General features: G+C 49.8%; 1 protein-coding gene and 1 pseudogene across 2 annotated transcripts in view; one reads left to right on the top strand and one right to left on the bottom strand.

Moving 5' to 3' along the window:
* The window catches only part of CEP104 (centrosomal protein 104), a 43,266-nt gene extending 33,717 nt beyond the window's left edge, over window positions 1-9,549 (top strand). For both annotated transcript variants that reach the window (XM_050805812.1, XM_050805907.1), the window contains exons 20-22: window positions 167-234; window positions 7,918-8,008; window positions 8,808-9,549. In XM_050805812.1, the coding sequence (XP_050661769.1) occupies window positions 167-234; window positions 7,918-8,008; window positions 8,808-8,923 (275 nt within the window). In that variant the 3' untranslated portion in view covers window positions 8,924-9,549. The remainder of the gene's footprint in view (window positions 1-166; window positions 235-7,917; window positions 8,009-8,807) is intronic.
* Window positions 9,550-19,466: 9,917 nt separating this feature from the next.
* Window positions 19,467-19,863, bottom strand: LOC126943757 (60S ribosomal protein L31-like; annotated as a pseudogene).
* Between the last annotated feature and the right edge of the window lie 4,777 nt (window positions 19,864-24,640).

Below are 24,640 nucleotides of genomic sequence, written 5' to 3'. Positions count from 1 at the left end.
CAGGCTCCGTGCCCTTGGGTCACCAGGTGTCCTCCTGGAGGAAGTGCCCCTGCTCTTGGGCCTCTGCAAGGGCTTGGTGAATTAAAGAGCACCTGCGGGCAGGCCAGCAGCATGTCTTGTCACCTGTCATTCAGGGAGTGACTGAGTCTTTTTGAAATCATTTCAGCTGCCAAACCAGAGAAGCTGGCAAACCGGTGTCCTCTGTGCCATGAGAACTTCAGCCCTGGAGAAGAGGTGAGGGGCCTAGCGGGGGAAGGGGCCAGTGAAGTAGGTGACACACCTGTGGATGACGGTGGTGGTGGCGGTGGTGGTGACGGTGATGGTGATGGTGGTGGTGTTAGTGCTGGACCACAGCCACAGAGTACAGCACATGAGTGTCCAGGGAGTGGACAGCGTCTACTGAGCCCTGTCTGAACAGTTCTTCCGTTTAGCTACGTGTTCACATGATTTCCTTCCCTATGTTTACAAATGGTTTATCGAGGAGCCTCAACTCACTGAGGCCCAGCCTGTGTCACCGGGATACAAGCATGAGATGGTTTTATTTTGTTCTGGTCATTGCTTTTATCCAGATACTGAGGCCCTCAGTGACACCTTGGCCAGATTCTGTAACACCACAGTCCCTTTTGCCTAATAAAACCTAGGCCTATTTGGGTAAACGATTCTCCTTCCTACCTGATTCCAAGCTCTTCTCCCAGCCTCAGTGCGCTGCGCTGTGACTCCGCAGGCTTAGTGGGGATGGCCGGCTCGCACGTGCCCACCCTCCGCTTCCCCATGTGCTCGGCTCCTCTGGCATTGGAGGGGACGAGGAGGGACGTGGGCGTGCAAGGCTCCGTGGCAGTTATTCTGGCCCTGTCCAACACGATGGGCTGGCGGTGCCCTCTTTATGCCAGGCAGCGAATGCTGAGCCCTGGGGCCCTGCTCAGGACCCAGTTTTGGAATCTGGCTCAGCCACTTCCACTCCAACCTCCTTAGCTCCTGCCACCTGCTGCGTATCACTGTGTCCTGCTGCTGGCTCCCCTTGTCCCAGCTTTTCAGCAAGATGGCTCCAACCCAGCCACTGTAGCTTTCTCTTAACCACGGAAAACACACACACCAAACAGAGAAGACAGCCCCCAGCCACTCTCAGCCATAATGTCTACCCAGTTATCTGGCTCTCTCTGTCTGTCTGTCGGTCTCTCTCTCTCAAAATTTGAAATGCATCACAAAGTACACAGAAAAGTAACAGAAACCCTCAGGACTCTCCCTTGTAGCGGTCACTGAGCTTCAGCAACTAGCACCTCAGCCACTCTTGTTTCTCCCGTGCCCCCGCGTGCTCCCCTCTCGTGTAATGTTGAAGCCAACCCAGACAGCATGTTGTTTTATCTGTAAATGTTCCCATACGGAGCTTTTGGAATCGGGACTGTTTTATGTAGCCGCAGCCTCAGCCTTCCAGACATCGGTCACATTGCGGCATCTCATCAGCTCAGAAGCGTTTGATTACCGGGATCCATAGAAGGCCCACACGCGGTACCTGGTTGGTCTGTTTTGAACAAGTTCATTCTCTTCGTTTTTTTTCCTTACGATTCACTTGGCAAAGGAAGGAGGCTGTTTGCCCTATAGAGCTTACCATCGTCTGGATCTGCTGACTACGTCCCCTTGGGGGTGCTTAACGTGTTTCTCTGTCCCTGTACTTCCTGTAAACAGGAGGTTGGATCTCTGGCCTCATCAGGTGTGCACAGGCTCGGTGTGGGTGTGGCCGCTTCACAGGCAATGCTGGTGTGTCCCCCAGGAGGCACGTGATGTGTATGCCGGCGGCAGCTGCTGATGCTCAGGGCCTAACCCACTGGCTCAGGAGGGGCCTTGTTCTGTCATCCCTCCTTCATTCATCTGCTGGGATATTCCTCTAAATGGAAGCTCATCCACTCTGTGGTTGCCCTGGGTTAGACTTTCTGTTGGAAAGGTAGAATAATTCATTCTTTTCCTTGGTTTACTGGTTTTCAGAATAGTAAGCTGGGTCGCTAGCATCTTCCATGGCAGCTAATTTGTTTTGTTTTGTCTGTAGTGTCATTATGAACCATGGATTTAAATTATTTGATGTGTTCCAGGCACTGCAGTTACCATGCTTAGTGATGCGTGAATTATCCCAGCTCTGGCCTATGGCAGACTCTTCAGCTGGGCCCCTGAGGCCTGGATGAGACCCATGCAGCCTCAGAGAGTTCCCTCCTGTTTGCCGCATTCCTGCCCCGGACCTGGAATCAGCCATCTGGTCATAGAGGCCTGGTTCCCGTTAGTGGGACTGGATGTCTCAGGACAGCGCTGGGGGCCTCATGCCCATTGCTGCTGGGTGGGTTGCTGTGGCTGGACTGTCAGTGGACACAGCCGGGAGAAATCAAGGGAAGTAAGCTCTGTCACTCATGCACACACACTTCCCCTTCCCGTTCTGAGCTGCAGGCTTTATTTAACCTTGTCTCTCCCAATATCTGTGTCTCCTTTCTTACATCCATGGGCCCTGGTACCTAATGGCCCAGGAGACAGAATTCAGGAATTGCAGGCGACCAATTCACCTTGGCCCCCACTACACGTGGGGCAGCCCCAGCACAGGGGCACCTGCACCGCCGGCAGAAGATGCCGCCGGAAATCAGATCTGTTCCCAGTTCTTGTCCTGACCACATCTTCCACTGGTAACGGGGGGCCCAGTGGCCCTGTGTTGGAGGGACTTGGGCGAGTCCTGGCTGGCAGTGCCACCAACTGTAAATACATTCATTTTATATTCCATTTCTAGGGGACTTTAAAGAATTAAGTTCTGTAATTACCGAAGACATGTTTCCAGGTCGATAGAATCAGGCATCCTGGAAGAACCCCAGACAGAGGCCGCCGTCCTGCCCCACTTCCATCTGCCTTCCTCCACCCCAGACAGAGGAGGCCGCTGTCCTGCCCCGCTTCCATCCACCTTCCTCCAGAGGCTGCTTTTCCTACGGGGCATCCTGCCCCTTTTCTACCCAATACAAGCAGCTCTCACTGCACATACATCTTTTCCCCTGGTTATTTCCAGAATGTAGGGGCCTTTGTGTTTACATTCGAGTTGTTACCTTTACTCGTCCTTCCGTGCGATGCCCGTCGTCCCCTCTGATTTCAGTTATTGCCATTGGTTCCCTACTAAGAGCAGTACTCAGATTCTCCAGTAACCGCCTTTTCTTCCTTCCCTTCTTGTTCCCAACATCTGATTTGAATTGACATCCTCTTACAGGTAGTACCTGTAAGGCTGTCAGCAGGCGTATCTCATGTGTCATCTGCTTTCCCTGTATCTAATTATCTACACGGCCTGGCCCATCACCTCACACCCTGCAGCATGAGCAGATAACAGGCACTCACTTATTACCTCGTGGGTTCCCTGGGTCCGGAGCCAGGCTTCGTTCTCATCTGTGGGCCCTGCTAGGGAAGGACTCGCTTCCAGGTTCATCCCAGCAGCTGGCAGTAGTATGTTCTTGGGGGCTGTCAACCCGGAGCCACTCAGCTCCTAGAGGCCCCCACCGTCCTCAGCAGCGGAGGCCTCTCTGCTGGACAGCTCACTTCCTGGAAGCCAGCAGGAGACTCTGCCACTCCAGCCTGCTGAGACACGTCTTTCTCATTTTGTGTGAATTGTTTTGCCATTCGTTTTCCAAATGTTTTTCCTCTCTTCAGCGTTCCCTCCCTTCTCTCTGCCTGAGTGTGAAGACTGCTGTATCTGTTCTGTGGGTCACGGGGCTTTGTCCGGTGTTCCCTTTCTGTTCTCGTTGAACGGCCCCGCGCCCTTTCTCCTTCCATCTCCAGTCCTCCGTTAAGTGAATTTTTCATTTCCAATCTTGTGCTTTCCAGTTCCAGTGTTTGTATTTGGCTGGGATTTCTCTACAGGTTTCATTTCTCTGCCAAGATTCACCTCTGTTCACTCGTTAAGATCACCTGTTTTTAACAGCTTTGCAGAGATCTAGTCCACACAGCCTCTCCCCATGTGCAGATAGTGGGTGTTCATGTGTTCGGGTTGCGCAGCCATCCACACACGTTCCCACGTGCAGATAGTGGGTGTTCATGTGTTCGGGGTTGCGCAGCCATCCACACACGTTCCCATGTGCAGATAGTGGGTGTTCATGTGTTCGGGGTTGCGCAGCCATCCACACACGTTCCCATGTGCAGATAGTGGGTGTTCATGTGTTCGGGGTTGCGCAGCCATCCACACACGTTCCCATGTGCAGATAGTGGGTGTTCATGTGTTCGGGGTTGCGCAGCCATCCACACACGTTCCCATGTGCAGATAGTGGGTGTTCATGTGTTCGGGGTTGCGCAGCCATCCACACACGTTCCCATGTGCAGATAGTGGGTGTTCATGTGTTCGGGGTTGCGCAGCCATCCACACACGTTCCCATGTGCAGATAGTGGGTGTTCATGTGTTCGGGGTTGCGCAGCCATCCACACACGTTCCCATGTGCAGATAGTGGGTGTTCATGTGTTCGGGGTTGCGCAGCCATCCACACACGTTCCCATGTGCAGATAGTGGGTGTTCATGTGTTCGGGGTTGCGCAGCCATCCACACACGTTCCCATGTGCAGATAGTGGGTGTTCATGTGTTCGGGGTTGCGCAGCCATCCACACACGTTTCCATGTGCAGATAGTGGGTGTTCATGTGTTCGGGGTTGCGCAGCCATCCACACACGCTTCCATGTGCAGATATTGGGTGTTCATGTGTTCGGGGTTGCGCAGCCATCCACACACGTTTCCATGTGCAGATAGTGGGTGTTCATGTGTTCGGGGTTGCGCAGCCATCCACACACGTTTCCATGTGCAGATAGTGGGTGTTCATGTGTTCGGGGTTGCGCAGCCATCCACACACGTTTGAACTTTCCCATCACCCAAAAGACAGCGCTGCCTACGTGTCGCCCTTTTCTCCCCAGCCCCCTCTCCAGCCCCTGGCAACCATCTGTCTAGTTTTGGTCTCCATGGATTTGGCTACTGTGGACATTTCCTGTAAATGGAATTGGACACTATGTGGCCTCTGTGTCTTTGACTTAACATGTTTTCAAAGTTTGCCCGGGTTCTAATAGATCAATAGCACTTCGTTGCACGTTTAAGTCCTCGAATATAGTAGGTATCTGCTTTAAAGTCCTTGTGTGCTAATCCTAATGCTAATCATTCAGAATTTTTCTGAATGATGTGAAGGGGGGTAAACAGTGAAGTTCGACATCCTCCACACTGCTCAGAAGAAAGCTCCGAGTGGATCTTAGATTCAAATGTGAAAGGCCCAATTATGAATCTCTCAGGAGATGCTGGAGATAAGAGAATAGTCTTCAGAATAGGAAGGGATTTCTCAAACAGGACACAGAAAGCTTAAGCCTTGATGGGAGAGGCTGATCAATTCAGTTAGATAAAATGGAGAACCTTGGGGCAGAGTTTGGGTTTTGTAAAATGAAAAGGGATCTGGAGTTAAGCATCGTGAATGTGCTTAACACTACTGAACTGTATACTCATTTTGTAATAAAACTATTAAATCGTAAAAGGTGAGAACCTCCTCTCCATCAAAGGACATAAATAGACTGGAAGGCAATACTGGGGATGAAAAATCATTGACCGTTATTCTTCAAAGTGAGTGGAAGGCATTGCCCCTTCAGGGTTTGAGCGGAAGAGTGGGCATGACCTGGCGGGCCCCACGCCAGCCACTTTTGCTGCTCTGTTGAGAGCAGCCTGTGGGACAGAGAGGTCAGGTGGTAGCAGAGAGCTGAGTGGCAAGAAGGGGTCAGATTCTGGACACGCACTGCAGGCAGACCCAGGACTTGCCGGTGGAGTCCTCATGACATGGTGAGGCGGTGACCGCGGTCAGGAACCCAGGGCGCTCAGGAGCTTAGCCTGGAGCTGTGGAGTGAAAATGCCTGTCAGATGCGCAGGCCGGTAGACATATGGCTGCAGGTGGAAATGTGGGGATTGTCAGCGTGTATAATAAGTGGGTTTAAGGTCATAATACTGGAAGCGCTCTCCTAAAGAGCAAGTGTAGACAGAGAAGAGGCCCACAGGCTAAGCCCCAGGTAGAGTGGGAGTAAGAAGGCAAACCAGGCTCTGGGGAAGAAACACACTGGGGAGGAAGCCTGACGAGGGTGGCGTCCTGGAGGCCCCAGAGCACAGCCCATCAGAAACGATGCCCTGCTGGCCTGGCTGGGCTCAGCTGATCACAGGCGCCCAGCTCTTGCATCTGCACTTGGCTACAGGGCAGCCAGGTGGCTCTGCTGGCCCTGACTGGGCTCACACATGTGTGCCTGGGGTCCACAGCTGGAGACTGATCTAGGATGGTCTTGGAGGCAGCTGCGGCACCTCAGCCTTGCTTATGTGTCTGACCCCAGCACGCCAGCCTGGGCGTGACAGAGGGCAACAGCGAGACGAGCCCAGGCACATTAGTTCATTTCAGCCTGCCCTGCCACGTGTCTGCCACTGTCCCATTAGCCAAAGCAAGCCACAATCACCCAGATTCAAGGGATGGAGAGGGACCCGCCACCGCTGTGCTGGGGAGGGAGGAATTGGAGCCTTAGGGCAGGCCGTGTCCCTCCACAGGGGAGGAGGGAGCAAGTGCACCCCATGTGCTGATGGGCCACGTCCTGATGAGAAGGCGCCCCAGCTTTAGGGACATGAAGGTTGCTGGTGGCCTGGAGACATGAGAACCCAGGCCTGCCTAGAGCAGCTAAAGCGGGACAGGAGTGAGCAGGGCTGGGGCTGCAAGTGCTCCAGCATCCTGAGGGCTACCACAGGCAGCCAGAAAGTGACAGCCACTGGTGACAGTGAGAGAGGAGCCAGGGAGAAGCAGGGCTATGTCTAGTGGAGAGCCTGGTCCACCAGAGAATGGGAGAGTGGCTGGAGCAATGTCCCTGGGGAGTGTAGTTTGTTTTTGAGTCTCACCCTGTCACCCAGGCTGGGGTGCACTGATGTGATCTCGGCTCACTGCAACCTCCGCCTCCTGGATTCAAGCAATTCTCTTGCCTCAGCCTCCTGAGTAGCTGGGATTAGCTAGTGGGGACATGAGATACACCACCACGCCCAGCTAATTTTGTATTTTTAGTAGAGATGGGGTTTCACCAAGCTGGCCAGGCTGGTTTTGAACTCCTGACCTCAAGTGATCCACCTGCCTCTGCCTCCCAAAGTGTTGGGATTACAGGCGTGAGCCACTGCGCCCAGCTTCACGAGTGTTGTTTAAATAGAAGGGAAGAAACCAGGAACAACCCGAATGTCCAGAAGACTCGGGGAATCAGAAGACAGGTCCCGCGTTTATATCCAGCAGGGGGATGGGATGAGCTCCCTGTCCCCATGCAGACGGTCCCACAGGTGGTCCTGAAGGAAGGAAGCTGGCTGCCCAGGCAGTCAGGCCTGCGTGAGCCCCGCATTCTGCAGGGCGAGTGCATGTGGCGTGGCTCAGGAAGAACAGGGATGAAGAGAGTGGGGACCCCACGAGGAACCGCAGGCAGCAGGCTGGCGGGGAGCCCGCGGGGCCTGGCGCCTTCTGTCTTCTGGCCTGGAATGTAATCACGTGGGCACGCTGCTTCTCACCCTTGCATTTGTGTGCACGCTCTGCTGTGCTCAGAGACGCTGACGCCAAGGGCCCTGTGTGGCTGGGTGGGAACGTGAGATGTAGGCTCCCGCTGTGCTCGGAGACCCTGACGCCAAGGGCCCTGTGTGGCTGGGTGGGGACGTGAGATGTAGGCTCGCCTGGCGACAGGACTTGGTGCTTCCTGAGTTGTGCCCCGCACAGATCACAGAGGGTATCATGATATATCCGAAGGGAGGTGCCCAGGTGAGGGAGCCGTTCTTCTGCAGCTCTTGCTGGTGCAGCCGCCCCTCGTTTTCAGCTTGCACAGCGAGTCCTTTGGGTCTGGGGCAGCGCACCAGGCCCGTCTTACCTGATTAACACTGATGCCTCCTCCGCTGCAGGCGTGGAAAGCTCACCTGATGGGCCCCGCTGGCTGCACCATGAACCTGCGCAAGACACACATTCTGCAGAAGGCCCCGGCACTGCAGCCAGGTGAGGGCCAGCGGCGCTGAGCGGGTGGAGTCTGCATCCCTCCATTTTGACTTATTCAAAAGACCATCCCCAGCCAGGGCAACATGGCTTTAAAAGCAAAAAAAATCCCTTTAAATATCCCTTTAAAAGCAAAAAAAAAAAAAACAGCATCCCAGCCTCTCTTCATGTTCTGGTTCCTTAGTAAGCAGGCTAATAATCATAATCGCGTGACCAAAATCCTTCACCTGCAAACGGGCTGTGCAGTGCGAAGGCTCCGCGGCTGGCCTAGGATTCACACCCCAGTCCTCCGCTCTTTCTACATCACTGACGCGAGTGTTTAGAATCAGGAAGCTGGCCAGGCACGGTGGCTCACGCCTATGATCCCAGCACTTTGAGGACCAAGCCAGGCAGATCACTTGAGGTCAAGAGTTCGAGACCAGCTTAGTCAGCATGGTGAAACCCTATAAAAAATTGGCCGGGCACAGTGGCGGGCACCCAGCTACTCAGGAGGCTGAAGCAGGAGAATCGCTTGAACCCAGGAGGTGGAGGTTGTGGTGAGCCAATATGGCACCACTGCCCTCCAGCCTGGGTGACAGAGTAAGACTCTGTCTCAAAAAAAAAAAAAAAGGAAACTGAAGAGCAGACCCCACCAGCCTCAGCCCTGGCTCCTGTAGTCAGGTGACGGCCATCAGCATGGGTCCTCGGATGGTGTTGCTGGGTGTCTGATCACTCCCAGCCACTCACACTGTGGCCGCAGGTTCTGCACCTGGTCCATGGGTAGGAGCACCCTCCTAATGTGGGTCCTGTGCTTGCTCTGCAGGGAAAAGCTCAGCTGTGGCTGCATCAGGCCCCTCGGGGTCAAAGGCCGGAAGCAAGATCCCCACCCCGAAGGGCGGGCTGAGCAAGAGCTCCAGCAGGACGCATGCCAGGCGCTGACGCGGTGCCTGGGCTCCTTTGTCTCTGTAAGGGACGGAGCAGGTCTCCTGATTCTACACCATTTCTCCAGAACTCTCTGGCCTTGGTGACCCCATGCTCTGGTTGCCGTCCCCGGCTCCCAGCCATGCACGCCTCTTACATGTCTGTGCCGTCAGCTCTCGTGCAAACGATATGTGTGGAACTAACCAAAGATCCTGTGTGCAGCGCCGGGACCTGGCCGCACTGTACGTTAAGCCTTCGTAAGGGCTGTCTCAGGCCTTCCTTAGAATCAGAAGAGGAGGCGTCCTGTTTGGAGAGAGCCAGAGAGCACTGCCCAGGGGGCGCTAGCGCAAGGCCCCGGTCAGCACAGGCACGGTCCCGCTTTCCTTAGTGCTTGGAGTGATTTCCATAAAACATTCACCAGAAACCTTTTGCACATCGGTCTCTGCCACACGCAGTAGAATTTCCGCAGGGCTGTGGCTGGGCCAGCAGTGGTTCCAGGAGAGTGGCGGTGTGCACAGGCCTCCAGCCGTGCCTTCTCCCTGCAGGCCCCATCCGCTAGGCCTGCTGCCCAGTGCCCTCAGCCCCAGGTAGCAGAACTCACGCTCCCACTACAGCAAGAAATAAAGGCAAAAGAGAACATCTTTTTTTAAATTGTAGTTTTTTTGAGAATTGGTCCCACCTCAGCGCGCACCTTGCTGGATGCGTCTCCAGTAGTGCTGCCTCTGTGCCAGGCATCCGCTCCCTGCTGGAACTGACGTGGACACAGGTGTGGGCCCTTCCCGTGCCTGTGCTCAAGGCACTTCACGTTCTCCACACTTTGGAATTCCTGAAGACGTGGAGGAAGTCACTGTTAAATGAATTTCCACCTGATCACCCTGTGTTCACAGCAGGCAGAAGCCCGCTGGTGTGGGCCTCCCACCCCTTCCACATCCATGCTGTGATTGGACCCGTAAGTTTACTTTCTTCAAACGGTTCATAGGATGTTTAAAACATCAACACATTGCTTAAAATGATGAAATCAACCCTCAAAAAACAGTCTCCTAACTCATCCCCTCCTGTAGGAGTGAGCTGGGGGTTTCGTCCATAGCTTTGGTTGGGCCTGTGTCACATCCAGGCAGCCATGTGCAGGGAGTCAGGGTCTGTCTGGAAACGTCCACGCTCTCCCTGCCCCGGCCTGTGCTCCCAGGGGCCTAGGCTACCATGGACTGAAGGGCAGTCCCCTCCCACCCGGTGCTCAGGGCTTATGCTTGCCTCACTGGTGTTGCATGGGCAAACTTCGAAAATGATAGTTAGAAAGGTTTGGGTTGATGCAGCCTGTATAAATGCAATGAGTCTATAAATATGTTTTAGTTGCCAACCGTGTGAAACAACAAAATATCTAAAAACTAATCCCTGTTTGAACAATGTACTCCCTGGCCTGGATACATTAATAACCATGAATTTGCATGAATTAATCTCCATGTTTGGTAAACTAATACCTCTGGTTGACTCAGAATACTGAGTAAGATATAAGACCTACCAAGAACCTTTCAGAATATGCAGTGCTTGGCCGGGCACGGTGGCTCAAGCCTATAATCCCAGTACTTTGGGAGGCTGAGGTGGGCAGATCACAAGGTCAGGAGATCGAGACCATCCTGGCTAACACAGTGAAACCCCGTCTCTACTTTAAAAAAAAAAATACAAAAAATTAGCCATGCTTGGTGGTGTGCGTCTGTAGTCCCAGGTACTGGGAAGGCTGAGGCAGGAGAATGGTATGAACCCGGGAGGCGGAGCTTGCAGTGAGCTGAGACTGTGCCACTGCACTCCAGCCTGGATGACAGAGCAAGACTCCATCTCAAAAAAATATATATACTCTGCTAAATGTTGTTTATCTGTTTGTTTGAGATGGAGTCTCACTCTGTCGCCTGGGCTGGAGTACAATGGTACGATCTGGGCTCACAGCAACCTCCACCTCCCGGGTTCAAGCAATTCTCCTGCCTCAGCCTCCTGAGTAGCTGGGATTACAGGTGCATGCCCCCATGCTCGGCTAATTTTTTATATATTTAGTGGAGATGGAGTTTCACCATGTTGGCCAGGCTGGTCTCGAACTCCTGACCTCGTGATCCGCCCACCTCGGCCTCCCAAAGTGCTGGGATTATAGGCGTGAGCCACCATGCCCGGGTTAAATGTGTTTGAAGTATAAGGAGAGAGGAGGGCAGGCGCGTTGGCTGCTTGGTGAAACCCCATCTCTACTAAAAATACAAAAATTAACCAGGCGTGGTGGCACATGCCTGTAATCCCAGCTACTTGGGAGGCTGAGGCAGGAGAATCGCTTAAACCTGGGAGGCGGAGGTTGCAGTGAGCCAACATCATGCCACTATACTCCTGCTCAGGGGACAGAGCAAGACTCCATCTCAAAAAATAAAAAGTATAAGGAGAGAAATACTTTAAAGTTTATTAGACAAAACAGAGTATAGATGCCAAGATGTCTGTAAAATGACTTTTCTGGTTTCAAAGAGATGTTGGCCATTATTTTCTAATCAATTTTAAAAATACAGACAAAACATTTCTTTATACAGAACAAGAATGAGAAAAGTTAACCAAGGAATTATTCTTTTCTCACCAATCAAAACTTCTAAGAAATATATATATAAAAAAAAAAAAAAAGAAATATATATATACACACACATATATACTTTTTCTATATATTGTAACTTAAAGAAAATATTTATAAAAAGACTTCATTTTTAGTGATTGACAAGCAAACTTGGGTTCATTTAAAACAGGTTCCTCTTTTGTTATTTACAGAAGAATCATGGGATTTTTTTTTTTTTTGGCGGGGTGGGGGTTTGAGACGGAGTCTCACTCTATTGCCCAGGCTAAAGTGCAGTGACGTGATCTTGGCCCCCTGCAACCTCCGCCTCCTGGGTTCAAGTGATTCTCCTGCCTTAGCCTCCCGAGTAGCTGGGACTACAGGCACCCACCACCACGCCCAGCTAATTTTTTTGTATTTTTAGTAGAGACAGGGTTTCACCATATTGGCCAGGCTCGTCTCGAACTCCTGACCTTGTGATCCACCCACCTTGGCCTCCCAAAGTGCTGGGATTACAGGCGTGTGCCACCACGCCCGGCCCGATCCTGTGTTTTTTGTTGAAATGATTCTACCAGTGATTAGTGGCTACTGACAGTTTTACAGGGTTATACATTGTTAAGGGACCAAGAATCAAATACAAAAAATGTAAAAGGAACTGTAAAATCCCTTGGTCATTCATAAATAAATGTCTAAATTAGGAATACTAATTAATAATTGAATTTTCACTCATGAATATGTTCTGAATATTTAATATTTATTTCTATTATTTCTGTTAAGGTATTCCATTAAATCTAATTTAAAAGAATGGTATGTATAAATTAGCATTAGAATACAAATGTAAATACTTTTAATGAAATTTTGCAACTTTTTAATATTTTAACATAGTTTTCTATTTGTCTTTATTTCAAGTACCAGAATTACAAAATATCTAAGTAATATATTTTTGTTGTTGTTTTAGGGCTTAAGGGTTAATTCACCCTGAGTATATTAATATAATAAAAAGATCACTCGATGTTTTGTCACTTTATTTCAGCATTACAATTTAAAAGCAATTTGTCAATTACCTTTACTTTAATAAACATGCAAGTGTAGCCCATCCCTGAAACCTTAGAAAGCAGATTGAAAATCGCTGAAAAAAGACACAGCAAATACGAAGTTGCCCTGAGGGTTTGGTCCCTAGAATAAGTTACTTGTCAAAACAAGTTCACTGCTGAAGAAACTGGCTGATTTGAAGCCACATGGAGATGAGAGAAAATGACTGACCAGTTTCGTCCTGTGGAATACATTCAGAATGTCCTGTGTGTTCTCTGACTGTGCCCAGGAGAGGATTATACTTCCTAGTCTCTTCACGGGTTTTCCCCCTTTGAACGGGATTTTACCAGCCCTCAAGGCTGTTTTGCTTTTCAACTAAGCACTGTACCGTGGTCACCCACCTACTGCCCCAGAAAGCCGGGGGTAGTGGCTGTGGCACCCTCGATTGGAAAGCTGGGTGGGCTGAGCCATGGGAGGAAGGTCATGGCCAGGGCTTGGGCTGTGAGCCAACCCTGTGGGAAGGTGTGGCCTTAGACCACCCAGCAGGATGGAGGTGGGTCTGCGGAATCCTCACCACAACCATGCAAGGCCGGTGTTGTCATCCTCAACAACAGAGCAGAGGCAGCTGCCAGGCACACACAGCCACAGCTGCAGGGCAAAGCTGCCCCTGCTGCCCTCTGACTGCAGAGAGGAAGGTGCTGGTCCAGAGGAACCTTGGCACTGTCTGGTTCTTGAAAATAGTATGGGGGATCCTGACTCCACTGATGGATCAGTTACCAGGGAGTGTTTGACCACACCTTGCCTCTGCCTCAGTTTCCTCACCTGTAAAATGGAACTGAGGGTCCCTTTGCTGTGCACTGAAAAGGACACACACTCTAGGCACTTTCCAGCCCTCTGCACAGCTGGCCTCAGGGTGTCAGGCACCTGCCCCTAAATGGGGAGCACTTCTGAGTGTCAACTGAGGTGAGGCCCAGCCGGCAGAGGGCAGTGGACAGCCCAAAGGCAGGGGAGCCCCCACTGCCCACCCACCCAGCTGCAAACACCCACCAGAGCATCTTCCAAACTCTGGTGTTCCCGGGGCATCCCTGCTTCCTGAGAATGAAGCCCTGGAGCAGGGCCAGGCAGGGGAGGGAGGGAAATCTCTCACCCTAGAAACTTTGTGTGTGTGACGGAATCTCACTCTGTCACCCAGGCTGGAGTGCAGTGGCACAACCTCGGCTCACTGCAACCTCTGCCTCCAGGGTTCAAAGGATTCTCCTGCCTCAGCCTCCCGAGTAGCTGGGACTACAGGCATGTGCCACCACACCCGGCTAATTTTTGTATTTTTAGTAGAGACAGGCTTTCACTATATTGGCCAGGCTGGTCTCGAACTCCCAACCTCAGGCGATCCACCTGCCTTGGCCTCCCAAAGTGCTGGGATTGCAGGCGTGAGCCACTACGCCTGGCTTGGAACTTTTTTTTTTAGTTCCAAAGACAGGGTCTCACTCCATTGCCCAGGCTGGAGTGCAGTGGTGCCACCATGACTCACTGCAGTCTCCAACTCCTGGGCTCGAGCCATCTTCCCACCTCAGTCTCCTGAATAGCTGGGACTACAGGCGTAAGCCACCACCCCCAGCTAATTTTTGTGTGTGTGTATGTGTGTGTATATGTGTGTGTGTGTGTGTATATGTGTGTGTATATATATGTGTATATATGTGTGTATATATATGTGTGTGTATATATGTATGTGTGTATATATACATATATATAGATATATATATTAGAGGTGGGGGTCTCGCCATGTTGCCCAGGCCCCCCACAAACTTTGATCACCAACATCAGTGTCCTCAGCAGCCCGTTTGCCTCTGTAATGTGGATTTCACACCTCCTGTGTTGTGGCAGACTGCTGTTACTACTTGAGACCGTCATCATGAGACTGAAGGAAGGGGGACGAACATAGAAATGAAAACTTAAAACAAAAGGGACTATTTTAAAGGAAGGGTAACACGGGGAAGAAGGAGAGAGCTCCCTGCTTCTAGTGAGCAAGGGCACCGCCTGCCCGAGCTTCCACAGCCCTTCGTATTTATTGGGTAGCAAGAGCAGGGAGGAGGAGGTAACAACTGGTCAGCTGCTTAATTGATCACAGGTTCATATTGTTACTAACAGGCTTCAGATGTACCTAATCACAGGAAACACTGCGCTTGAGGCGTGACTGCCCTCGGCATTCCTTCTGGGCGGCAGACGCAGTTTGTCAGTTTGCCAACGTTCTGCATTTATGAGAAACAGTTTGCCGTTTACTCATAGCACCTCCAGTGCTATACTGAGTTGATCGCGACCCTCACTCTTTCAGCCTGCAACAGTGTGCTACTCCAGGTAGCAGCGTCAGGCAGCACTCTGTTGCCTGGTGCTGGGGGGTGAATGTGCCCCACAAATTCACAGGCTGGAAACGCACTGCCAGGTGCAACAGTATAGGCAGGTGGGGCCTGACAGTAGGTGCCGCCCTCATGGTTGGATTTGTGCAACAATAAAAGGACTTGGGGCCAGACACAGTGGCTCACACCTATAAACCCAGCACTTTGGGAGACCGAGATGAGAGGATCACTGGCATCCAGTTCAAGACCAACCTGGGCAACATAGTGAGACCCTATCTCTACAAAAAATAAAAAATTAGCTGGGCATGGTGGTATGGGCCTGTAGTCCCACCTATTTGGGTAGCAGAGGCAGGAGGATCACATGAGCCCTGGAGGTCGAGGCTGAAGTGAGCCGTGATCATGTCAGTGCACTCAGCCTGGGTGAAAGAGTGAGACCCTGTCTCAAAAAAAAAAAGTGGGCCGGCCACGGTGGCTCACGCCTGTAATCCCAGCACTTTGGGAGGCTGACGTGGGCAGATCACCTGAGGTCGGGAGTTCGAGACTAGCCTGACCAACATGGAGACACCCCATCTCTACTAAAAATACAAAATTAGTCGGGTGTGGTGGCGCATGCCTATAATCCCAGCTACTTGGGAGGCTGAGGCAGGAGAATCGCTTGAACCCAGGAGGCGGAGGTTGCGGTGAGTCGCGATCATGCCATTGCACTCCAGCCTGGGCAACAAGAGTGAAACTCCATCTCAAACAAAAAAAAGTGGGTGGGGGGTCTTGGGTGTGGGATCCCCCTCTGCCTTCCACCCTGTGAGGACACAGCCTACCTTCCCTCTCTCCCTCCAGAGGATGCCTGGATTCCCAGCCTCCACGGCTGTTAGAAAGAAACCTCTGCTTTCTATAAATTAACCTGTCTCCAGTATTTTGTTATAACAAGCAGACTAAGACACCTGATCCTCTTTTTTTTTTTATTGTTTGAGATAAGGTCTCGCTCTGTCATCCAGACTGGAGTGCAGTGGTGTGATCTCAGCTCATTGCAACCTTCAACCTCCTGGGCTCAACTGATCCTCCTGCCTCAGCCTCCTGTGTAGCTGGAACTACAGGCACGTGCCACCACACCCAGCTAATTTTTACACTTTTGTACAGGGGAATCTCACTATGTTACCCAGGCTGGTCTGGAACTCCTGAGCTCAACTGATGCCCCCACCTCAGCCTCCCAACATGCTGGCATTACAGGCATAAGCCACCACACCCCTGAAGGGGTGGCCTGCCCCTCCACACCTGTGGGTGTTTCTCGTTAGGTGGAACGTGAGACTTGAGAAAAGAAATGAGACACAGAGACAAAGTATAGAGAAAGAAAAAGTGGGCCCAGGGGACCGGCGCTCAGCTTACAGAGGACCCACGCCGGCGCCGGTCTCTGAGTTCCCTTAGTATTTATTGATAATTATCTTTACCATCTTAAAGATAAGGGAGTGGCTGGACAATAGGATCATTGTAGGGAGGAAATCAGCAGTAAGACATATGGACAAAAATCTCTGTGACATGAATAAGTTTAAAGGAAAATGCTGTGCCTTGAGATGCATATGCAAACATCTCCATAAACCTTTTAGCAGCATTGTTTCAGCCTATCACATGGGGAGAAACCTTGGACCATACCTAGCTTTCCTAGGCAGAGGTCCCTGCGACCTTTGGCCGTGTACGTGTCCCTGGGTAGTTGAAATTAAGGGAATGGTGATGACTTTTAACCAGCAAGCTGCCTTCAGGCACTTGTTTAACAAAGACACATCCTGCACAGCCCAAAATCCATTAAACCTTGAGTCACCGCAGCACATGTCTCTTGCAATCCTGTTTAAAATGCATTCAGTGGCCAGGCGTGGTGGCTCACGCCTGTAATCCCAGCACTTTGGGAGGCCAAGGCAGGCAGATTACTTGAGGTCAGGAGTTCAAGACCAGCCTGGGCAACATGGTGAAACCCTGTCTCTACTAAAAATACAAAAATTAGTTGGGTGTGGTGGTGGGTGTCAGTAATCCCAGCTAGTTGGAGGCTGAGGCAGGAGAATCGCTTGAACCCAGGAGGTGGAGGTTGCAATGAGCCAGGATTGCGCCACTACACTCCAGCCTGGATGACAGAGCGAGACTCCATCTCAAAATATATATGTGTCTAGTGCTGGGAGTTGCCCCGTAAGAAGCGAGTGCCTGGTGCTCAGTGGAGGCACTCAAGCTAAGGGTGCCCTGTCCCTGACCCTACCCACCCTGACTTTGGCTTCTCAGCTGTCTCCTCAACTCTGGGAGTCTGCTGGGCTCTGCCACCCAGGCTGGAGTGCAGTGGTGAGTTTGATATGGTTTGGATCTGCCCACATCTCTCATAATGAAATGTAATCCTCAGTGTTGGAGGAAGGGCCTGGTGGGAGGTGACTGGATCATAAGGGCGGATTTCTCATGAAGAGGTTAGCACCATACCCTTGGTCCTGTCCTGATGATAGAGAGTTATCATGAGATCTGGTGGTTTGAAAGTGTGTGGCACCTCCCCGGTACTCTCTAGCTCCTGCTTTGCCTCCGCCCTGAGTAAAAGCTCCCTGAGGCCTCCCCAAGAAGATGCTCATGGCCATACTTCCTTCACAGCCTGCAGAACCTTGAGCCAATCAAACCTCTTTATAAATTACCCAGTCTCAGCCGGGTGCAGTGACTCACGCCTGTAATCCCAGCACTTTGGGAGGCTGAGGCGGGCAGATCACGAGGTCAGGAGATCGAGACCATCCTGGCTAACATGGTGAAACCCCAATTCTACTAAAACTACAAAAAAAAAAAAAATTCGCCAGGTGTGGTGGCGGGCACCTGTAGTACCAGCTACTCAGGAGGCTGAGGCAGGAGAATGGCATGAACCCGGGAGGCGGAGCTTGCAGAGAGCCGAGATCGCACCACTGCACTCCAGCCTGGGTGACAGAGCAAGACTCCGACTTAAATAAATAAATAAATAAATAAATAAATAACCCAGTCTCAGGTAATTGCCCTTTACAAACCTTATCACAACCTACACTGACCATCTACAACATGTTTGACTTTCTGACTTGTCTGATATTTCTGTCTTTTCTAGTCATTTTACTTTAGGATAAGAATTTACCACATAATATCCTTTCTTACATAAAATTATTTTCTTTTCTTCCTATCCTTACCAAAAGATACATCTTCATAGCCAAAACTTGTTATATTACTCTCTCCCCTACTTATTAGTTTCTTTTTATCTTTCTTCATAAATAACTTTTAAACAACTTTCAAATGACATAAAATTATTTGTTCTCTTAATAAGAACACAATTTATAGAATTATATATTGATTAGAATTCCTATTCTTAGTACCTTAAATTTTAGTGAAAACCCAGGAAGCAAGAAATCTTGAACTATCAGATGTTATTTTGTAGATGAAACCATTCCGTAAGTTTTAGAAACACATTTTCCCATAGCACAGTCTTTTCTTAATTGGAAATGACCCAGACATCCAATGAGCATTTATTATTTAATGCAAAGTAATTTTAAGAATTTTTTAAGATGGAGTCTCACTCTGTTGCCCAGGCTGGAGTGCAATGGCATGATCTCAGCTCACTACAACCTCTGCTCCCGGGTTCAAACGATTCTCCTGCCTCAGCCTCCTGAGTAGCTGGAATTACAGACACGTACCACCACACCCAGCTAATTTTTGTATTTTTAGTAGAGACAGGGTTTCACCATGATGGCCAGGCTGGTCTCGAACTTCTGACCTCAGGTGATTCACCTGAAGAAGCATCCCAAAGTGCTGGGATTACAGGTGTGAGCCACCACACCTGGACAAGATATTAAATTACACAGAAAGTCCACTTATAAGCATTTATCTCACTTATACGTACTCATTTTTTCCAGTTTATCTAGATTACTTCTGAAAACTGAGATATTATACAAAGCTAGTCATGATTTGAAGTTATTTTCCTGTTAACCATTTTTTAAAGACAGGGTCTCACTGTGTTGCCCCAGCTAGAGTGCAATGGCAGTTACAGCTCACTGCAGCCTCACTGGGCCCAAGTGATCCCACCTCGGGCTCCTGAGTAAGTTGGACTACAGACACGCATTACCACACCCAGTGAATTTTTTAAATTTTTTGTAGCGATGGGGTCTCACTACATTGCCCAGACTGGTCTTGATTTCCTGGGCTCAAATGACCCTCCTGCCTCAGCTTCCTAAAGTGTTGGGATTACAGGGATAAGCCACCATGTCCAGCCCTTGTTAACCATTTGTAAAGTCTGTGAACATTAGATGTTCACCTAAGTAAGAATTTTAAAATTAAACAAATGGGCATTTTGCCAATAACTCAGAAGATTCAGCTGTTTCCATTGAATCAACAATCTTAGTCTTATTTGTCAAAAAAAAAAAAAAGATTATTCCTGTTTTATCTGGATTTATAGTCTCATAATGTTTGCGCCAAACCCTGACAGCTTGAAACATTTAGCAGAGGCAAATGTAAAACTTATTTACCCAGGCAAAAATGTATATTGATGATACTGAAGACATTTTTATTTTTCTTTTACCAATAATTCTAAAGCCAGCTTTTTTTTTTAAAGTCAATTTTATAACTTTATTTGATTTATTTGATGATCAGCGATTAGTTCTCATTCACATTGACTGTCTGTAGATTTTTGAAAGTGGTAACAGGTGCATAGGTAACCAAAGTATGGAACTTATTTGGTGGATCTTCATCCTCATTACGTTTTCTGGACAGCCGCACACGGATTCAGTATAGGACATTCCTTATTCCTTTGGCCCAGACAGCTTTGTTGAGCCTGTATCAATGCGCACATCTGGAGTTCCCATCTCCTTCATGGCAAACTTCCGAATCTCTTTGAGTGCCCGAGGGGCACGCTTCTTGAAGCCCACTCCATGGGTGCGCTTGTGAATGTCGATGGTGTATTCTCGGGTCACCATCTCGTTGATGGCAGAACGGCTCTTTTACTTCTCGCCACCCTTCTTTGCGGGAGCCATTCTGCCGGGTCCAAGTTTTATTTATTAAAGACTACTAAATTCTTGTGAACCTGAAAGGCATTTGGACTTAATTTATGAGTACTCATCTACTTATAAGCCAATTTGGTAGCATTCTAGACACAACACATAACATACTACATGCGCCGGGCGCGGTGGCTCAAGCCTGTAATCCCAGCACTTTGGGAGGCCGACACGGGCGGATCACGAGGTCAGGAGATCGAGACCATCCTGGCTGACACGGTGAAACCCCGTCTCTACTAAAAAATACAAGAAAACTAGCCGGGCATGGTGGCGGGTGCCTGTAGTCCCAGCTACTCGGGAGGCTGAGGCAGGAGAATGGCGTGAACCCGGGGGGCAGAGCTTGTAGTGAGCCGAGATCGCGCCACTGCACTCCAGCCTGGGCGACAGAGCGAGACTCCGTCTCAAAAAAAAAAAAAAAAAAAAAAATACTACATGCACATATACATAAACACATCTAAACAGGCATACATACACACATATATACATAAACACATCTAAACAGGTATACATACACACATATATACATAAACACATCTAAACAGGCATACATACATGCACACAGATCCAATAGCTTTCACCTTGGAACTCCTGCCATGAGGCAGCATCACAGACTCACTGACCTATAAAAGATAGCTGGATCCAAGTTATTTCTGACAAAATTGGAACCTGTTCACATGGCTAGGCTTTGTTTGCCCTAATAGGTAATCCAAGAAAATGGTGGACCAAAATTTTGGATAAAGCAGTGTTCATGGCAGTTTTGATTTTAAAACCTTTTTTCCTTCAGTTTCAAGTAAGTTTCCAATGTTTATATTTTAGCTAGAACTGGCTGAACCATATAAGAAAAACAAAATTTCCAAGTAACCTTAAAACAGTGAGTTTTATCTCAACACCAGTAACTTAACAGCAGATAAAAGGGAGAAATAGAGAGAGCTTTAGAAGACTCGAACTCTACAATTGCAGGTTAACCATGTGAGCTCTGAATTTTCCTTATTGTAGTCTGCCCATCGTTTTAAAACATGCACAAAATGGGCCACAGTATGTAACCAGCTGGAGTCTCAGATAGTCTAGAAAATAGTTTACATGCTTTTTCCACCAACAAAATTTGACACAGAAACAGGAACTACTCTGGAGTTCCAAAGAGGATGACAAAATCAAAGGAAATTCCTGGAACGTGTTTCTCCCCTAGTGATACGGTTTAGCTCTGTGTCCCCACCCAGATCTCATCTTGAATTGTACTCCCATAATTCCCGCGAGTTGTGGGAAGGACAAGGTGGGAGATAATTTGAATCATGGGGGCAGTTTCCCCCATACTGTTCTCAAGGTGGTGAATAAGTCTCATGAGATCTGATGGTTTTATCAGGGGTTTCTGCTTTTGCATCTTCTTCATTTTCTCTTGCCACCACCTTGTAAGAAGTGCCTTTCACCTCCCGCCATGATTCTGAGACCTCCCCAGCCATGTAGAACTGTAAGCCCAATTAAACTTCTTTTTCTTCCCAGTCTCGGGTATGTTTTTATCAGCAATGTGAAAATGGACTAATACACCTAGTGAGGAGAGGGGGAGCCTATCTTGCTGCTTTCTGACAACCAGATGGACCTGGTCTTGGCCACTGTGATGCAGACTGTGCTCAAGCACCCTCGGAGGGTGGTGCAACACTAAACAGAGACACAAACACAAACAGATCCAATGTAGACAGAGCCCTCCAAACAGAGGGGAGACTGCAGCAAAGTCTTGAGGTCCTGTCCCAAACCCAGAGAGCACCACGGAGTGACCTGCATTAGGTCCAGATGGCAGAGACCCAGGCGGCACCACAGACTACCAATACTAGCTCTAGACAGCTAGAGCCCCAGAGGGCAGACGCAGAGGATTTCCAGGTGCACTTCAGTTCACATCCCACATGCTGCTTCCCTCCCACCAGCAGACGGGAGGGAAGGGAAAATCCCCAAGGCAAAGGCAGTCTCGGCAGCTACTAGGAATTCCCTAAGGTCCTAGCCCCGGGGTCAGCTGACCATGAGCAGTTGGCATTTGCAAGTGGCTGCTGTCCTGCCTGGTAGCGAGAGTGTGTAAGCCCTGGGACTGCTATGTCCGATCTCTGCATTCATTGGAAACCAGGCACACAAGCGGAGCCACTTACAACATGGTGCCTCACACAAGGCACCAGATATATAAGCTGCTCAAAGACCAAAAACATGAGAAGCGAGGTGTGGTGGAAGGAAAGCAGATTATTTAAAAAAAAAAAAAAATGCCAGCAGATGGGACATGGCTGGGCTCATGCCTCCAAGAGACTCTCTGTCTTCTGGTCTGAGAGGTTTTGGAAGGAAAACTTGGTGTGGGAAACATGTAGGGGTGGTGCAGGAGGATGCAGAAGGGTGCAGGGGGATGCACAAGGGTGCGGGGGGTACACAAGGGTGCGGGGGGTGCAGGGGGATGCAGGGCTGCATGTCTTGTTCTGAAGGTGATCTCGAGAAATAGCCTGTCTGAAGGTCCAGTTTGGGCCATCCTGACTTTGGCCCAGTAGTGGTGGGCTCACTGTTCCTAACTCCCCCAGAGCAGTAGGATTCATATCTGGGTCTCTGAGCCTGGTTTGCTTCAAAATTAGCCCCTGGAAGTTTTTTTGTTTGTTTGTTTGTTTTGAGATGGAGCCTCCCTCTGTTGCCCAGGCTGGAGTACAGTGGCACAATCTCAGCTCAGTGCAACTTCTGCCTTCTGGGTTGAAGCTCCTGCCTCAGGTTCCAAGTAGCTGGGATTACGGGTCCCACCACCCCGCCTGGCTAATTTTTGTATTTTTAGTTAAGATGGCGTTTCACCATGTTGGCCAGGCTGGTCTCGAACTCCTGACCTCGGGCGATCTGCCTGCCTCAGCCTCCCAAAGTGTTGGGATTACAGGAGTGAGCCACAGCACCCAGCCTGTAAATGATTTTTGTTTATTTATTTTTTTTATTATCAGAGTTGATTCTCTCCTGGATCAGGAAAAAGGCCCAGCAAAGCAAGGAGATGGCCTTCAGAATGCAGATTTCCCTCACAATAGACAGCCTTGCAGGACTATTTTAAGATACAGCAAGGAAATATAATTTGGGGTAAAATATTTCAATTTCTTTATCTGTCACATAATGCTCTACTAGAGGCAGGCTGGAATTTGGTATCATTGCTACAAAGAGTCATTTGTCAGCCTTTTTTTTTTTTTTTTTGAAATGGAGTCTCGCTCTGTCACCCAGGCCAGAATGCAGTGGTGCAATCCTGGCTCACTGCAACCTCCGTCTCCTGGGTTTAAGCGATTCTCCTGCCTCAGCCTCCTGAGTAGCTTGGATTACAGGTGCCCACCACCACGCCCGGCTAATTTTTATATTTTTAGTAGGGACGGGTTTTCATCATGTTGGTCAGGCTGGTCTCGAACTCCTGACCTCAAGTGATTCACCCGCCTCAGCCTCCCAAAGTCATGGGATTACAGGCATGAGCCACTGGCCTGGCCTGGCTTTGTCAGTCTTAAGGTCTGCGTTGATGTTAATGATGGTCAGGTGGGCCTGAATTCCCACAGGGAGGAGTGTATAATGAGGCATGTCCAACCCACACCCCCCACATCCAACCCTTCCCATCATGGCCTGAACTAGTTTTTCAGGTTAACTAGGGAATGCCCTTGGCCCACAGGAGGGGTCCACTTAGGTGGTTGGGGGGCTTAGAATTTTATTTTTTGGCCAGGTGTGGTGACTCACACCTGTAATCCTAGCAATTTGGGAGGCTGAGGCAGGTGGATTGCTTGAGTTCAGGGGTTTGAGACTAGCCTGGGCAACATGGCAAAACCCCAGCTCTACAAAAAATACAAAGATTAGCCAGGTGTGGTGGCACATGCTTATGGTACCAACTACTCAGGGGCTAAGGTGGGAGGATCACTGGAGCCACGGAAGTCGAGGCTGCAATGAGCTGAGTTGGCACCACTGCACTCCAGCCTGGGTAACAGAGCAAGACCCTGTCTCAATAAACAAACAAACAAATAAATAAACAAATAAGAATTTGAGGTCCGGGTGCAGTGGCTTGTGCCTGTGAGCCTACCACTTTGGGGGGCCAAGGCGGGCAGATCACCTGAGGTCAGGTGAGAGACCAGCCTGGCCAACATGGCGAAACCCGGCTAATATAAAAATTATATTAACCCAATTAATATAAAAATTAACCAGGCGGCCGGGCACGGTGGCTCACGCCTGTAATCCCAGCACTTTGGGATGCCGAGGCAGGCGGATCACGAGGTCAGGAGATCCAGACCATCCTGGCTAACATGGTGAAACCCCATCTTTACTAAAAACACAAAAAAAATTAGCAGGGCGTGGTGGCGGGCGCCTGTAGTCCCTTCTACTCGGAAGGCTGAGGCAGGAGAATGGCTTGAACCCAGGAGGCAGAGCTTGCAGTGAGCTGAGATCGCGCCACTGCACTCTAGCCTGGGTGACACAGCAAGACTCCGTCTCAGAAAAAAAAAAAAAAAAGTAACCGGGCATGGTGGCGCGCACCTGTAGTCCCAGAGGGAGGCTGAGGCAGGAGAACTGTTTGAACCCAGGAGGCGGAGGTTGCAGTGGGCCAAGATGGCATCACCGCACTCCAACCTGGGCGACAGAGCGAGACTCTGTCTCAAGAAAAAAAAAAGAATTTTGGTTTTGGTTTACACCACTCAAAAGTGCAGAAATTCCAAAACAAGCTGGCCAGGGCACAGTGGAGGACAGACTCTGGCTCTTCAATCTGCCCACACCCCACCCTGTGAAAGGAAAATAAATCTCAAAACCC

This window comes from Macaca thibetana, chromosome 1 (genome assembly GCF_024542745.1).
Source record: "Macaca thibetana thibetana isolate TM-01 chromosome 1, ASM2454274v1, whole genome shotgun sequence".
Classification (NCBI taxonomy): domain Eukaryota; kingdom Metazoa; phylum Chordata; class Mammalia; order Primates; family Cercopithecidae; genus Macaca; species Macaca thibetana.
Note: the sequence above shows the minus strand (reverse complement) of the source record. Positions and strands in the feature narration are given on the sequence as shown.